Below are 14,792 nucleotides of genomic sequence, written 5' to 3'. Positions count from 1 at the left end.
ATTTAACAATTTACATATCTTTTAAAATTTATTTTATGTTGAGAATTAATTTAAAATTTTCTAACAGTTAATTTTCTTTAGAAAAAAGTTAAAAAATATATATTTTTATTTTTTAAAATTTATTTTTAATATCAACATATTAAAATGATTTAATAAAAAACTTAATTTAAAATAAAACAAATTAGTTTTGCACCTTAAAGACAGATTGTTTCTTCTAGTGGTGATATTTGACAAGCAAAATCACACCAATCGGGCGGTTACTTGCTCAGCACCTCGTATCTATTGCTCTATGCAGAAGCCAAATGATCCTTTTAACTGGAACTAGATTTTTGTTTCTAGCAAGTAAGATCACAAAACCAAAATCCTCATAGAAGCCAAGTACTACTGTTTAATGAAAAAGTTCTGTGATTCCAACATCAAATATCAAATTCATGAACAAAATCTTAGCATATAAATTCATAGTTTGATAAGCTGCTTCAACAGAAGAAAAAACAAAAATGTTCTCATGGTGCAACTATCCTGAATCTGCCCAAAGCTTTTCAGGAGGAAGCTCCGCTACGAAGAGCACCCTTAGGCTTCCTAGGAGCAATCTGAGTATCAGCCTGGAAAAAAGACATTCCAGGTAAGGCAAAATAATAAAAACACAACAATCCCAATGAGCACAGCTAGTAATGCACATCAATCTAAAATTTTAAATCAACTATGACTCAACAGAATCATCATTTTTCAGAGTATTACCTCTTTCTTGACAGGTTCTTCCTTTTCAGACAAAATTAACTCGATGTGACATGGCGATGACATGTAAGCTGCCATAGCAATCACACATCATTATTAAGTGCCCCTGTTCAAATAGAGAAGACAGGCAGGAAAAAAATGAACTTGATTGAATGGACTCACGGTTTATCCTTCCATGGGCACGATAAGTACGGCGACGCTGTTTTTGTGCTTGATTGACTTGGATATGTGATATGTAAAGTGCATCAACATCCAAACCTTTCACCTAAATAGAAAGCAGATAAAATTTACAAACATTAGACGGGATATCCATGAGGTCAAGAAGCAAACATTACAGTAAAATATAGCCAAAATAAAACCCAGGAAAAGTAACTACCTCAGCATTGCTTTCAGCGTTCTTTAGCAAATCAAGGATAAATTTAGCAGATTTAGCAGGCCAGCGTCCTTGTCCATTTGAGTGACGGTTCTTAGCTTGAGCAGTTCGCCCAACACCGCCACAGAAACGTCGGAAAGGAATAGCTTGCTTGTGTGCCAAAACATCCTCCAAGTACCGTTTGGCCTTGTCCAAAGGCATCTTCCGGATTGAAAACGCAGTCTCTCTTGTGTTCTGAGATAGAGAATAGCAATACTGGAGTCAGCACAGACAATTTGGCAATTTCAACAAAGTGACATGTCATCGCATCTTTATCAAAAAATAATTTAGGTACCAGAGACAATAAGAGCTCTTTATAAAATCTCATGTGAAATAAGAAACCATGGGTACCAGTACAGACAGTTTCACCAATTGCAATGCACAAAAGGAAAAAAATGATTGTGGAAAAGTTTGGAAGGCCAAGAGGATCATTGAATTCCCACAAGCTCTATTAAAGAAAGTTCAAAAGATCAAATTCTATGACTTATATCACTCCCATCCATATTTTATCAAATCCATTAAAGCTCTGAACACTGTGCAATTAGTGAACAATCTTACAGTAACTAACAAAACTCATAGAAAGGAGAATGCATATCTTCTGAGTCTCATAAGAAGTCCATTCACAGAGTCAATAGATTCCTATAACCAATCCCCCTTCCCTAGTCCTACACATGAACTACAAAATGAAACTGAAAAAAGCAACAATAAAATTGGCTTACATTGCATGGCCAACTCAATTACAAGTCCCTCTCTATGTGTAAAAGATCTCAATCTCATGCAAATTTTACTAAGCCCAAATCCCATATGCAGAAATCGGAACTGAGCAACACATGAATATTTTGCATGACAAAACAATAAATCAAAAGAACCATTGAAGAAGTTCAAAGTTCTTATTAGCCACCAAAGAAAAAGGAACAAACCATTCAGATGATGGAAGGAAACCAGTTTTATCATTAAATTTTAACCATTCACACTTTGACTATTTCAGAGTATAGCTACCATCTACTTCAACTGACACCTTTACATTGCATCTGCATAACGATTTTTCCAACAAAAAAGAATGACATGGCTATTCATGCCAAATTCAAATGTTGGCAACAAAAAACAGTGAAGCAGTGGTATGCTTGCTTATGAAAAAATATCAGAAAACATCAACAGCCCATCAGTTCGAGATAAATTCAAAGCAAAAACACAAGGCAAACTGTATACTGTGGCAGCACGCATGATCAAATTAACAAAGCATTGCTAGCTAAAACTACAGTCGATTAGACACAGCAAAATCAGCAACACTACAGCCAAGACATTGAAAGTACTGTATAGCACACAACATACCTTAAAGTGAACACGAAGATCAGATCCCCTTGCTTTGCAGGCTGAAAAAGCAGCCATAACATTAAAATCAGATTTCCCTTTCACTATTTTAAATGTGAAAAAAGAGAATGAAACTTCATGTACTTACACTTGGTTTGGTTATCTGGTTCTCTTGAATACTTCACCTGAAACGTTTAACAAAAGGGATCCCATTAGAAATCGAAAAACAAAAACACATAAAACCATAAAGATTTAAACTGTTTCCACTAATTCTAAGAGATTATCTTCTTTATGTTGTCCCACAAAAAATCAAAATGCAAAGATCTAAGCTTCTTCATTGCTTGAAAGAGAAAGGTTTTTCCTTTCTTCATCTAAATTAAGAAAAAGGCAAAGTTAATCAAACCCACCATCGCTGCAGCTTCTGTCTATTCTTCGGTGGCCACAAAAAGAGAAATGCCGCAGTAATATGATACATAAGAGAGTGTATTAGCTAAAAAACCCTAATAAAATGGAGCTAGGGTTTCTCTTTTTTGGGCCCCTTCAAATAAGAATCAGGGCCATTTTACTTGGGCCTAAGTTATTTAAAACAAGGGTATTCACGTCCTTGTATCTCCAAAAAATAAATAAGCACAAAATTGGGGAGGAAACTGAAAGAAAACCAGAGCTTGGCTCTCTCAGATTTCAAAGAATGAAACTTTGGCCAAAAAAAAAAGCAGAAGCAAAACAAGTCGGTGCAAAGCCTCTCTATTTGTCATTGTAAGCTTTTCCTTTTAATTGCATATATATAATTTTGTATCTGAGATATACACATTGCGTAGGTAGTGTCTTGAAAGAAAATCAGAATCACATGAAAGCAAAGTTATTGACTTTGTTTTCCTGTAATTATGTTTTAGCTAGAGATTTAGTTGGTGTTTGTTTAGTTTAAAGCTTTCGAGCTAGACTCGGGGTTTGATCGTCGAGATAGGGTTTTGAAGTTTTGTTTAAAAGCAAGCTATTTTTCTTGTTTAAGCTTGTTCTTACACTTTAAAGGCGTGAAATTCTGGGTTGTTTTTGAAAACCCAGAATTTGATTTTTGTTTTATTAGGGTTTATGAGGGCTTGTCTGGGGTTTTGTTGTTCTTGGATGTAGAATTGATTAGTTTTGAGAGATTTTTGCCGCATGAGATTAGGGTTCCAATGAATAATAATAGTAACAATCCTGTAAGAAGTATTGGGTTGCCACCCTCGTTTGCGAATCCTGGGGCAATGGCACAATCTACGCACGTGAACCACCAGCCACCGCAGTTGCTCTCACAGTCACAACCTCAAACACAAGGCGGGCCTGCATTTCCTGGCCACTTTCAGCTGTCTGAACCACAAGCTCGGGTGCTAGGACACACTCAGTTTGCACAGGCAGCTCATACTCAGTTTCAATCTCATATACAATCAACCAACCATTCTGTTGCTCAGTTGCAAAATGCTAATTCTGCTAATGTTGGTGTGCAATCACCTCCTGTGCCCACACCCAGCAGTTCTAGTGCTAAAAAGACTAGCTATAAACCACCTTCAAGGTCTTCATCTGGTTCATCGAATGCCAACATGGCTTTGCTGTTCAAGACCATGGAGTTGGCTCCTGCTGTTCGTAGGAAGAAAAGGAAGCTTAATGAGAAGGAGATACCTGATAAGGTGGTACCTGTTTTGCCAGAGTCTGCGCTTTATAACCAGCTGCTTGAATTTGAGGCTAGAGTGGATAACGCTATGGGAAGAAAGAAGATGGGTATTTAAGAGTCACTTAAAAACCCATCCCGTGTTCGGAAAACGCTTCGGGTATATGTATTTAACACTTTTGAAAATCAGGTGCAAGGGTCTAATGAGAGGAAGAGTGCTGAGCCTCCTTCTTGGTCATTAAAAATTATTGGGAGGATATTGGAAGATGGGAAGGACCCTGTGCTGACTGGAATGACCCAGAAACCATATCCAAAATTCTCATCTTACTTCAAGAAAATTACAATATACTTGGACCAGAGCCTGTATCCAGATAACCATGTAATTTTATGGGAGAGCACACGGTCACCTGTTCTTCATGAGGGCTTTGAGGTTAAGAGAAAAGGAAATAAGGAATTTACTGCAAGAATTAGACTAGAAATGAATTATGTGCCTGAGAAATTCAAGCTTTCACCTACTCTATCAGAAATCCTTGGAATCGAGGTAGAGACTCGCCCTAGAATTTTGGTTGCAATATGGCATTATGTGAAGTCTAGGAAGTTGCAGAACCCAAATGATCCCTCCTTTTTCACATGTGACCCCCCTCTTCAGAAACTATTCGGGGAAGAGAAAATGAAATTTTCTCAGGTACTACAGAGGATAAGTCTGCATTTAACTCCTCCACAGCCTATTCTTTTGGAACATTTGATCAAGCTCTCAGGGAATTGCCCAGCTGGAACTGCTTGCTATGATTTCATAGTTGATGTTCCTTTGCCATTGCAAAAGGACATTGCTGCATTCTTGACCAGCACAGAGAGGAACAAAGAAATTGATGCTTGTGATGAATTGATATGTAACTCTATAAAGAAAATACATGAGCATCGTCAGAGGCAGGCTTTCTTTCTTGGTTTCAGCCAGTCTCCAGCAGAGCTTATTAATGCATTAATTGCTTCTCAGAGCAATGATCTGAAGCTTGTTACTGGAGATGCTAGCCGCAATGCAGAAAAAGAGCAGCAATCTGGTTTCTATAGTCAGCCGTGGTAAGCATTTTTCCAGTTTCTTACCTTTACTTTTAATCTTTTTATGATTCATTATTAATATTTCTATTCAAAGTTTGCTTTTCTACTCTTTGAAACCTGCCAAGGGAGTTTGGTTTTGCCCAGGCAAAATGAAGACGGAAAGTGGAAATAAACACATAGTAATGGTGTTTGTTTATTTTTTTTTGGTTTGGTGTAGGGTTGAAGATGCTGTTATTCGTTACCTAAATCGCAAGTCTACTGTAAATGATGCTCGTGGTAGCTCTTGAATGAAAGATGGTCAGATTGTCAAAAAGGTGGCACGAAGTTCAGTTGCTGTAATACCATTTTGATCTCCATTCCACTTCTGTTCTTTTGCATCAATTTAGTTTGATTTCTGCAGTTACATAGAGTAGTTTTATGATGGGAATTCATAATCAGGCTGTAGTTCAACATGGTTATTATGCTTCATGAAGAACGACACGATTTCTTGTTACGTGGTTTTCATAAATGCTTTATTTTTCTATTTTCATTCTGGTATTTTTAGTTATAAGAAGGTTGAATAAGGGGAAATTTAATATTTTAATAAATAAAAAATATTATTTTAAAATAAAAAATTGTTAGGACATGCAGCAACATATAGGCTATCCTGCACCTTTTAGGCAGTGTGTGAGGGGTTTTGTGGTGTCCCAAAGGTGGCTTCAAATTGTCTTGGCTACTCTTCCGTACCTAGGTAGCGGGTGCGGCCAACCAATCCCTAGTTTGGTAATAGTCATCTTTTTTTGTTTCTTTCTTTAAGGTGGTGTACATAGAATAATTTAATTCAATATCGTAACACTATAAAATTTAAGACGGTGTGCTTGGATTAATTTAACTCCCCCTAAGCCTAAGCCACTAATATAGTGAGCTCAGTCTTAACCCGCCACTTTAGCTGTTTGGGTTGGTGGGATCCAAGCCCAACTCTAGTCCCCCAATAAGCCTGGGGTGATGGCTCCCCTAGGGTTATTCTAAGCCCAAACTACAAATGTGGTAGACTTGGGCTGGACATCATCAAGGATTATTTGAGTTTGGGTTTCTTCAGCTTCATGTTCATCTAAACTTTTTTTTTTAAAATAAAAATTGAAAAAAATGGAAGGAGGAGAACGAAGGCTGTTTGAGAAAGACAAGAAAGTGCATAAAGCTAGTCTATCTATCATATAAACTAAGAGAAAATTATTAAAAACAAAAGGACAAAAACAGATGCACCACCTATATTTATATCCTTTTCTTGCATCATTCAGGAAGTTGTGTAGCAGTTGACCTAAACAAAGAGAAGTCGACGTTACAGTGGCCATCTTCTGAGCATTTCCGGAGAAGTTGTATTATAGTGTCAGCTCATAACGAGGACTCACCTCTTTGTCCAAGAGAATTGCACTGGACGTGTTAAGAGTGAGACACAGAAATTTCAACGCAGACCAAAATCTGGCCATCAGAGGAATATCGTGAGCTCTGTCAGGCATCGGTTCAAGTTCCAGTATTAGTGCTGCCAATCATGTGAAACGTACAAACTGCAAACAAATTACATTTAGCAAGACCACCCTGCAAAGTGCAAATCTTGAGGAGTTACTCATTTATCATAACAAACCTAGTTACAGGCAGTGAAACAAGTCAACATGCTACAGTCAAATGGTTTTTTGACTAGCTTGCGGCTTTGATCTGATGAATCTAACATGGACCATTTGAACAGTCCCCGAAAACAAGAATGAGAAAGCTTCTAATCTTAGAAAACTGTAAGTTTGTTTTAGCTCCGTGGAGACGAAGAATCAGCTACAACTTGCAAGCTTGAACGTGAGATTAGGAGTGCCATATCCTAAACTACATTTATCACATGCTCAAGTTTTTAAACACAACTTTAGATAGATGAGCTGCCGATGAAAATCCAAAGTATCAGCATTTGAAGCCATTGCTCAATGTTGAAACTAGACTACAGTATCGGAAAGAAAATTTTAATTCAAACTAGAGACATTTGAGTCACCAAAAATTGTGCTGATAGTCTTTTAAGTTTCTAATCATATGACCGTACGTAACCTCTTGAATATTGGGTGTACCTTGGAACCTAAGACCAAACCCGCTTAAAATACAGAACCATACAAGAGGCGATTCTCAAGAGCAGCAGCGAGCTCGTTCTTGTGCGAAAGTTTTATTTAACTTCCAAGCTAAACATTTTTTTATATTTTCCAAGTTACATAGAAGAAAAGAAAATCATCTACCATCCTTATCCTGGATGTCGATGGTACACACGTAGAGATTATATTCAACCCTGCACCTGAACAATCAACCATTTACATTTTACACACCTCTCAACCTTGCAACCAGCTCGTCCTGCACATGCAAAACCACTAATCAGTAGAGGCACATGCAAAATGAGAATGATGATTTTCATTTCTTGTCAATATGAGAACGCCCCAACAACACCCCGACTGATAAAATAAATAAATAAATATGTATACAAGTTTGTTGGCTAGTCAAAAGGAGACCCTTCTCCTCCCTTCAACCCTCACACCCCACAAAGGCAAAGGGTTCACCTTTCAGCAATTCATACCTATTGCCTCCACCTTATGAAGCGGGAGGAGAAGCACCACTCGAACTAATGGTGCAATGCAAATCAGCACCTTTGCATCCAAACTACCAATGAAACATACACTATATGTAGCAAGTAACCATCACTCTCTTTCAGCATATTAATCAGCAACAACACCCATATGACTACATAACAAAGAAGTCTAGATTAGATTCGGATAAGCTGTATACTTGCCTTCTTTCCTTTGGGTGAAAGGCCTCGCTCTTTCAGGAGAGCCCGGAGCCTCTCTACTGTCAAACTGTAATAGTCCTTATCTGATGTGCGGCTATCAGATCCCTCTGTGTGCTCAAAACCTGTTTTAAGGTTCAGTCAAAATAGAAGTGATGAGGCCATTAGTTTATATATAAGTTGAAGATGAACAGAGCATGTCCAATAAATATAAAAGATCACCTTGTCGAGAACCAATCTGATTATTGCCTCTCTTTGCTGGCGCCCTGGAATCCAAAGCTCTTTCTGGAGCCCTGAAAAAATGTTGGCAGCAACCGGCAAGAGTCAAGACTGAACATGATCAAATATGCAAAGAGATTCACCAACAACAACATTTTGACAGCTAAATGAAAAGGAGCTTAAGAACAAGAAAAGAAAAGGCATAAAATAAATGCCCATGTGGATCACTATAGACAACAGGGACAGGACGGGACTGAAGCATGGAAGCCTTTCTGCATTGAAACACAAATATATGGTTGCAACATAATCGTATAATGCTTATAGGAGACAAACAGGCAGATCTTTTCAAAGCATGTGAAGAATCCTGATCCAGTAAGATAGAAGCAATACCTCTTTCTAGAACCCTCAGTTGCGGTTAACCCCTTCACGTCCTTCGAACTTGAATCACCCTTATGTTTATTGAGCTGGAGTGATCTTATCAGAATGTTTGTCTGGTTAGTCTTTATTTGTTGGCCCTCTGAATAAACAGGGAGAAGAAGTCAGCTCTTCCAATATCCAAATATGCACTCACACTCTTTAAGAAATCCCAGGAGTTTTGATTGCATAATATCAAACAAAACATTACAGTATGACATAATCTCAACATGTATTTATTATACTTCTTTTTTATTAATCATGTGATATGGATGAGAGAGAAAACCCAATACCAACACATGATAATACACATGGACATGATTCCCACACTGTTTATAACAACTAAGAAAAACTAATATTATAGACAAATGACTATAACAGTATAAATATAGGGAATCTCTATGTTCAAGCTTTTACAGTTCACATAAAGGCAAATCATAATCAACTCATGGTACATTTTAAACATCCAGCATTTGAAGTTTAATTTAATAAATATAACTAGTAAAATCTAATAAACTTTGGGGTGCTATGTAACTAGTCTTGTAAAGACTATTGAAGTTCAGTCTAGGGACTTAAGATTGAGTCCAAATCCCACCAGGAAAGGGGAGTGTTTAGGAATAAAGAGCAATAATCCTCAGTGCGTAGCCTGAGAAAGGACCCAAAAAAAGAAGAAACTTTGAAGAGTATCAAACGTTTGGAAATCTTCAATCCAATCAAATTTCAATCTTTGTAGCAGCTTGAGATATTAGTTCATTTCACTTCATGATTAACTTTCGTATTCCAAAACACTGTCCAAAGTCAAATACCTAACCCAGGCAGAAATATTTTATCAAGGACAAAAAACCATAGCGAAATGTAAAAGGTAGCATGTGGCAGAATCCCAAAAGCTCCATTTCCCTCCTTTGTTTCCCAAAAAGATTAAAATTAAAAAAGGACAGAAAAAAAAATGAGAGAAGTAAAACATAGGAGAAAGCAGTCACATTTTCTATAGCAAGTGCTTTCAAAATTTTCAAACTGCAAGCTACCAGAAAATCCATTGCTTTGAAAGCTAAAAGAGCTGGCTTGCTTATTCTTTCTTCAATTCCATATACCATCTAAGTAAAGAGCTTCATGATGCCTGGAATTTCAGCCAGGAAGGAAAACTCACGTTGCTACAAATCTACCATGTATAAAACTAAACTAGGAGATAACAAAGACTGTGCAATAAAATACACACTTTCTCTTTCCTGGGGAACAGCAGGAGCTGCTTCTTTAAAACAAGAAATTCAACCAGCCATGTGGGACCGTGTCGCTGTTATCTCAAAACTAGAATCAGAAGAATGAAAAGCCAGAAAGAAATTGAATTTTTCCTAGAGCAGCTTTGGATACAGCGTAGCCTAAAACACCAAAGTTTAGAAAACCAAGAAAATTAAAAACATAAATAGACCTGGAGGTGACGTGTCATGCTCGCAAATATAAACCCGCATCCCACCCTGCATAAAATTACCAGCATTCAAACAAGCTCTCAGCAAACTAGAAAAGAACACATACATTCACATAAGAATAAAACGAAGACGCCGTAAACAAAGATAAAACACTAGACACTAATAGCAAATAAGCCAACCCTAATAACCTTTAATCACATAAATGACTTTCTCTACACCAACATCTTACTCAACAAAAATGCAACTACTAAACCCTACAGCAGCAATCGAAAAATTCAAGATTCCTTCTCCTCATTACCACTAATCACAATCTCTAAATCCTCATTAACGTTAATTACCCAATGTAAAAATATCAAATTACAACAAACATTTCCACCATTCTAATAGATGCAGGCCTACAGTCAATAACCCCAAAACCCTCTTTACGATTAGTGTGTGTGTGTGTAAAAAAAAAAAAAATCACGATTAGTGTGTGTGTGTGTGTGTAAAAAAAAAAAAACTATGTCAACTAAAATATTAAAAATAATTAAGCACCAAACAGTAGAATTAAAAGTAAAGAGAAACATTATTTGATAAGAGAAGAGAATGACTGGGTTGGAGGAGGAGACGGTGGAGGACAAGAAGCCGCGGGAGGGAAGATTGGAGAGGAACTTGGAAGCACCAGGGGGCTTCGGATTTGAATCGGATGGGCAAGAAGAAGAGCTCTCCATGGAGCTTAAAAGCAAAAGGAAACCCGAGAGAGAAGGCGTAGACCCGCAAGTATGACAGTCAGAATTTTAGAACAAGGTTTAGGGCTTGTGCTAAGTAACGGCACTGTTTGTTTGTGCGTCTGTGTGTAATGGGTTACTGTTTGTTATGTATACGGGAAGTGTGGGTTTTGCCAAGATTTATTTTCTGATTGCTGATAAATCCACAGCAAGGAGGCAACAACATTATATGACAAAACTGGTCCCTCTTCTTTTTCTTTTGTACTATTTTTACCCCTTCTACTTTTATTTATCTGAGGATATTTGTTATTGCGTTTCATCGTGTGCTTGAGTGCGTTTAAAAAGAGTGCTTGATATGAAAAAACATCAATTTGACGTTTTTTTATATTTTTTTAATAGTTTTTATGTGTTAACATAAAAAATAAAAAATTATTTTAATATATATTTAAATAAAAAATACTTTTAAAAACATCATATATTTATTATCCTTCTTTACTTTTAAAATTATTTATTTGTCTCAACGTCGTCTTTTCTTTTCAAAATTGTTTTAATTGGGTCTTTATTTTGATTGGAATACAGGGTTACTTGTAAAACATCTCCACGTGTGTATCTACACAATATTTATTGAAAAATATAAAGTGTAGTAACGTTAAAGAGGAAATGTTAGGGTTATTTGTAAAGCATCACCAATTGTGTATCTATATAATATTTATTGAAAAATATAAAGTACAATAATGTTAAAAAAATATATTATTGTGCTAAAGAAATTTATGATAATTTTTTTAAATTAAAATTTTAAAATAAACAATATAAATCTCAAGATCCTAAACTTGTGTCATAGATTTAATAAGTTTCATGTCAAATAATAATAAAGTATAATTATGTAAACCGATCACAAATATAATATCTTATAGAGTCATATGGTATATGAAATTTCAAAATTAAACTATGAGAGATTAATGATTTAATACTAAACAATATAAATCTCAAGATCCTAAACTTGTGTCATAGATTTAATAAGTTTCATGTCAAATAATAATAAAGTATAGTTATGTAAATCGATCACAAATATAATATCTTACAGAGTCAACCAAATGGTATATGAAATTTCAAAACTAAACTATGAGAGATTAATGATTTAATACATATTGCAACATGTATTTGAAGTGTGTAAGAAAATGTTTTTTAAAATATATCAATGTATTCAAATAATTTAAAAATAAATAAAGAACTTCGAAGAGACAATTGAACCACTGTGCCAACAATGCCAAGCACAAACTTCTTCGGCAAGAATGATGATGTTGGAGGATTTTACTGCTTTGAGAGTTGCTTTAAGAAACAAGAAAAGAGCGGTTCCTCTATCACATGTGGATGCAAATAATTAACATGTCCTATCATACTTTAACGTGCATTAATAATTAACGGCATTTAGATAAATAAAAAATAAAAAGTAATTGATTAGCATCTAGATGCAAATATCTAAATTTGATTGTTTTTGTTGAAACAAAAAAAAAAGGTTCACTTTGTAGACTTTCATGTAAATTAAATGCATGATTGGATTTATTTATTTTTTGAGAGGATTCATGACGAAAACAAATGGAAAAATTAATTTCAAGGTCGGTTAAACTATACAAAAGTTTATTATAGTTTAATTATGTATTATTTACAATTTTACATCTTTATTTTCTTTCAATCAAATCCTTTTATTAATATAACATGTTTTTTTATACTAATCAATTTTTTAATTTATGAGCACAGACGTCAAAAAAAAAAAAAAAACTTTAAAACAAATGTTAACCTTTGAATAAGGGAACAATCGAAAAAATCAATTGTTTTATCATTCATGAAACAATTTTTTTTTTTTGTGGAAAATAATTCAACGTCTGCCAGTTATCTAAATTTTGAAACTGGGTTTTAGTCCTCAGACCCGTTGGATGTGCTTCTGATAAATTAAATGTTTTTTTTTATAAATGAATTGCTTATTAAATAATGAAAAGAGTAATGGTGTCCTTATATATATATATAACAAATTATTACTAAGAATGCGTAGTAGCCATAAGATTTTGCAATTTAATGGTATATATATTTATACATCTACAAGAATAAAGAGATAAAACAATCAAACTAATTTTTTTTGAATTAAATCGAACTAAAAATCAGTTCAGTTTGGTTTTTTCTTTCCAAACTGGTCCAGACCAAAATTATTCTAGTTGAGACTATCTTCACTTTTATTTTTCATACTGAACTAAAGCATCTTTGACATAAAAATTTAGTTTGGTTTTTTCTTTCCAAACTGGTTCAGACCAAAATTATTTTAGTTGAGACTATCTTCACTTTTATTTTTTATACTGAACTAAAGCATCTTTGACATAAACACAACGCAAGTAAGGAACAAAACAAAAGAGTGATTTTAGGATTAAACTGATTGAATCCTCGTCTGACCCCTCAAAAGGATAGATCATAGTCTCTACTCTTTTAATGTAGGTTCAGACGGCAAGAGCCAAGCCCAGGATTAAAAGTGGCATGAGTAGGTGCAAGATCTTAATCAGAAACCAGGCTTCTCGTCTTTAGATTTTGTTCCTCCTAAACCTAGCGCTACGTAAAGGCATTTGGTTGGGACTGTTGTTGCTTCTACCTTAACAGTGACATATTTTTCTATCATCTCTTTAGTATTATAGCTGTGATCTACATTTTTAAAATCTTTTATTGTATTTTTCCATGTAAAATAAACTAGAATATTCATACAAGTAACTCGAGTCAGAAGGAGGATACCCAAAGAGATTGGACAAGAATCAGCAAAATTCAAGAAACCTAGAAGAATCTATTACTCGTTATTTAGAGAAGAGGGGAGGACCTGAGTTGACACAAGATTGAGAATGCAGGGAGAAGGAGAAGGCAAATTTAGATATGAGAGTACGGAGGAGAAAAGGATAAATTTGAGAGATGTGAAATAGAAAGCATGGAGAGGGGGTGGCTGAGAAGTGAGAATGCACTCAGGTTTAGCGTTAGAAAAAATATACTATTTATTCTTGTTTTTTCAATTATTAATTTAATTGAATCGGTTTGATTTAATTTGATTTAATTAATTTTAAATTTTAAAAATCAAAATCAAACTAAACTAGAATTTTTTATGATTTTCTAATTTATTAATTTAGTTTTTTTGCTTAACTTTTTTAGTTATTTTTCTGATTTTCTCAATTTAATTGGATATTCAATTTTTTTCTCACCTCTAATATATACCTAAATCTGACCAATAAATAAAATTATCTTTAAACTAAATTTTTACAATGAATTGTTTTTAAAAAATCATCTGGTTATATCATGCTTTTAACCAACATTAGAACTTTTTAAAATAATGTTAACAATTATTTTATAAATAATTATATATAAACTTTATAGTTATAGTTTTAATTTTTTTTTGGTAAAGATCAAACAAGAATAAAATATATGTTTTATTATTTTTTAATGTAATTTCCTCAATTTTTTTTCATATAACTAAGTAAAAATTATCAGTTTTTTATTGGGAATTTCTTTTGAAATCATGATAAATTTTTATTTTTAAATCATTATTCTAATAAAAAAATAGAGTTTTTGCCGGAGAAATACATTTTGTTTCCCTTTTAATTTAAATAATTTGAATTCTTGTAATTATGTTTTTCAATTCAAAAAACCATGCAATTGATAAAACAAAAGGCATGTTTATATGAAAACAGAAATGAAATACATGGATAAATTTTTTGAAATTTTAGCTAAAGAAACACAATTTTTTCTCCAGAATTTAACTCCTGATATTCTTAGAAATATTTATTCTAATTACCACTGAATTAAATAAATAAAATTTGAAAATGACTTCCCAACATCACATCAGCACACGACTACTAAGTATCTATAACTATTTTTGCGATGGAGACACCATGAACACTACTAAAAAGGCAGTTTTCCTAAACCAGAAACGGGGTAGGTGATTTTGGAGTGCTCAAAAGATACCATGAACACTACTAAAAAGGCAGTTTTCCTAAACCAGAAACCGGTAGGTGATTTTGGAGTGCTCTCTCTCTCTCTCTCTCTATATATATATATATAT

At 34.4% G+C, this 14,792-nt stretch overlaps 2 protein-coding genes and 1 pseudogene across 5 annotated transcripts; 1 reads left to right on the top strand and 2 right to left on the bottom strand.

The window, feature by feature from the left end:
* Positions 1-362: 362 nt before the first annotated feature.
* Positions 363-2,959, bottom strand: LOC105125331 (60S ribosomal protein L17-2-like). 2 transcript variants are annotated; one of them, XM_011025731.1, is made up of 7 exons: positions 2,866-2,959; positions 2,607-2,643; positions 2,480-2,520; positions 1,112-1,342; positions 898-1,000; positions 739-806; positions 363-602 (listed from the first exon to the last, which is right to left on the bottom strand). In XM_011025731.1, the coding sequence occupies exons 1-7, from the start codon at positions 2,866-2,868 to the stop codon at positions 540-542; spliced, it is 546 nt and encodes a 181-aa protein (XP_011024033.1). In that variant the 5' UTR covers positions 2,869-2,959; the 3' UTR covers positions 363-539. The 2 variants fall into 2 exon arrangements, with proteins under 2 accessions (XP_011024033.1, XP_011024032.1); XM_011025730.1 differs by lacking the exon at positions 363-602 and having other exon boundaries at positions 739-1,000.
* Positions 2,960-3,053: 94 nt separating this feature from the next.
* LOC105125330 (SWI/SNF complex component SNF12 homolog) lies at positions 3,054-5,658 on the top strand (annotated as a pseudogene).
* A 1,509-nt stretch (positions 5,659-7,167) lies between these two features.
* On the bottom strand, positions 7,168-10,906 carry LOC105125329 (uncharacterized). 3 transcript variants are annotated; one of them, XR_842225.1, is made up of 7 exons: positions 10,592-10,904; positions 10,004-10,049; positions 8,554-8,680; positions 8,167-8,237; positions 7,951-8,069; positions 7,738-7,838; positions 7,168-7,517 (listed from the first exon to the last, which is right to left on the bottom strand). XR_842225.1 is itself a non-coding variant. In XM_011025729.1 (6 exons), exons 1-6 carry the CDS (start codon positions 10,709-10,711, stop codon positions 7,485-7,487), a joined length of 501 nt encoding a protein of 166 aa, XP_011024031.1. In that variant the 5' UTR covers positions 10,712-10,906; the 3' UTR covers positions 7,168-7,484. The 3 variants fall into 3 exon arrangements, 2 of the variants coding, with proteins under 2 accessions (XP_011024031.1, XP_011024030.1); XM_011025729.1 differs by lacking the exon at positions 7,738-7,838 and having other exon boundaries at positions 7,951-8,054; positions 10,592-10,906; XM_011025728.1 differs by lacking the exon at positions 7,738-7,838 and having other exon boundaries at positions 10,592-10,902.
* Between the last annotated feature and the right edge of the window lie 3,886 nt (positions 10,907-14,792).

This window comes from Populus euphratica, unplaced genomic scaffold (assembly GCF_000495115.2).
Source record: "Populus euphratica unplaced genomic scaffold, PopEup_1.0 scaffold22.1, whole genome shotgun sequence".
In the NCBI taxonomy this organism is placed as follows: Eukaryota; Viridiplantae; Streptophyta; class Magnoliopsida; order Malpighiales; family Salicaceae; genus Populus; species Populus euphratica.
Note: the sequence above shows the minus strand (reverse complement) of the source record. Positions and strands in the feature narration are given on the sequence as shown.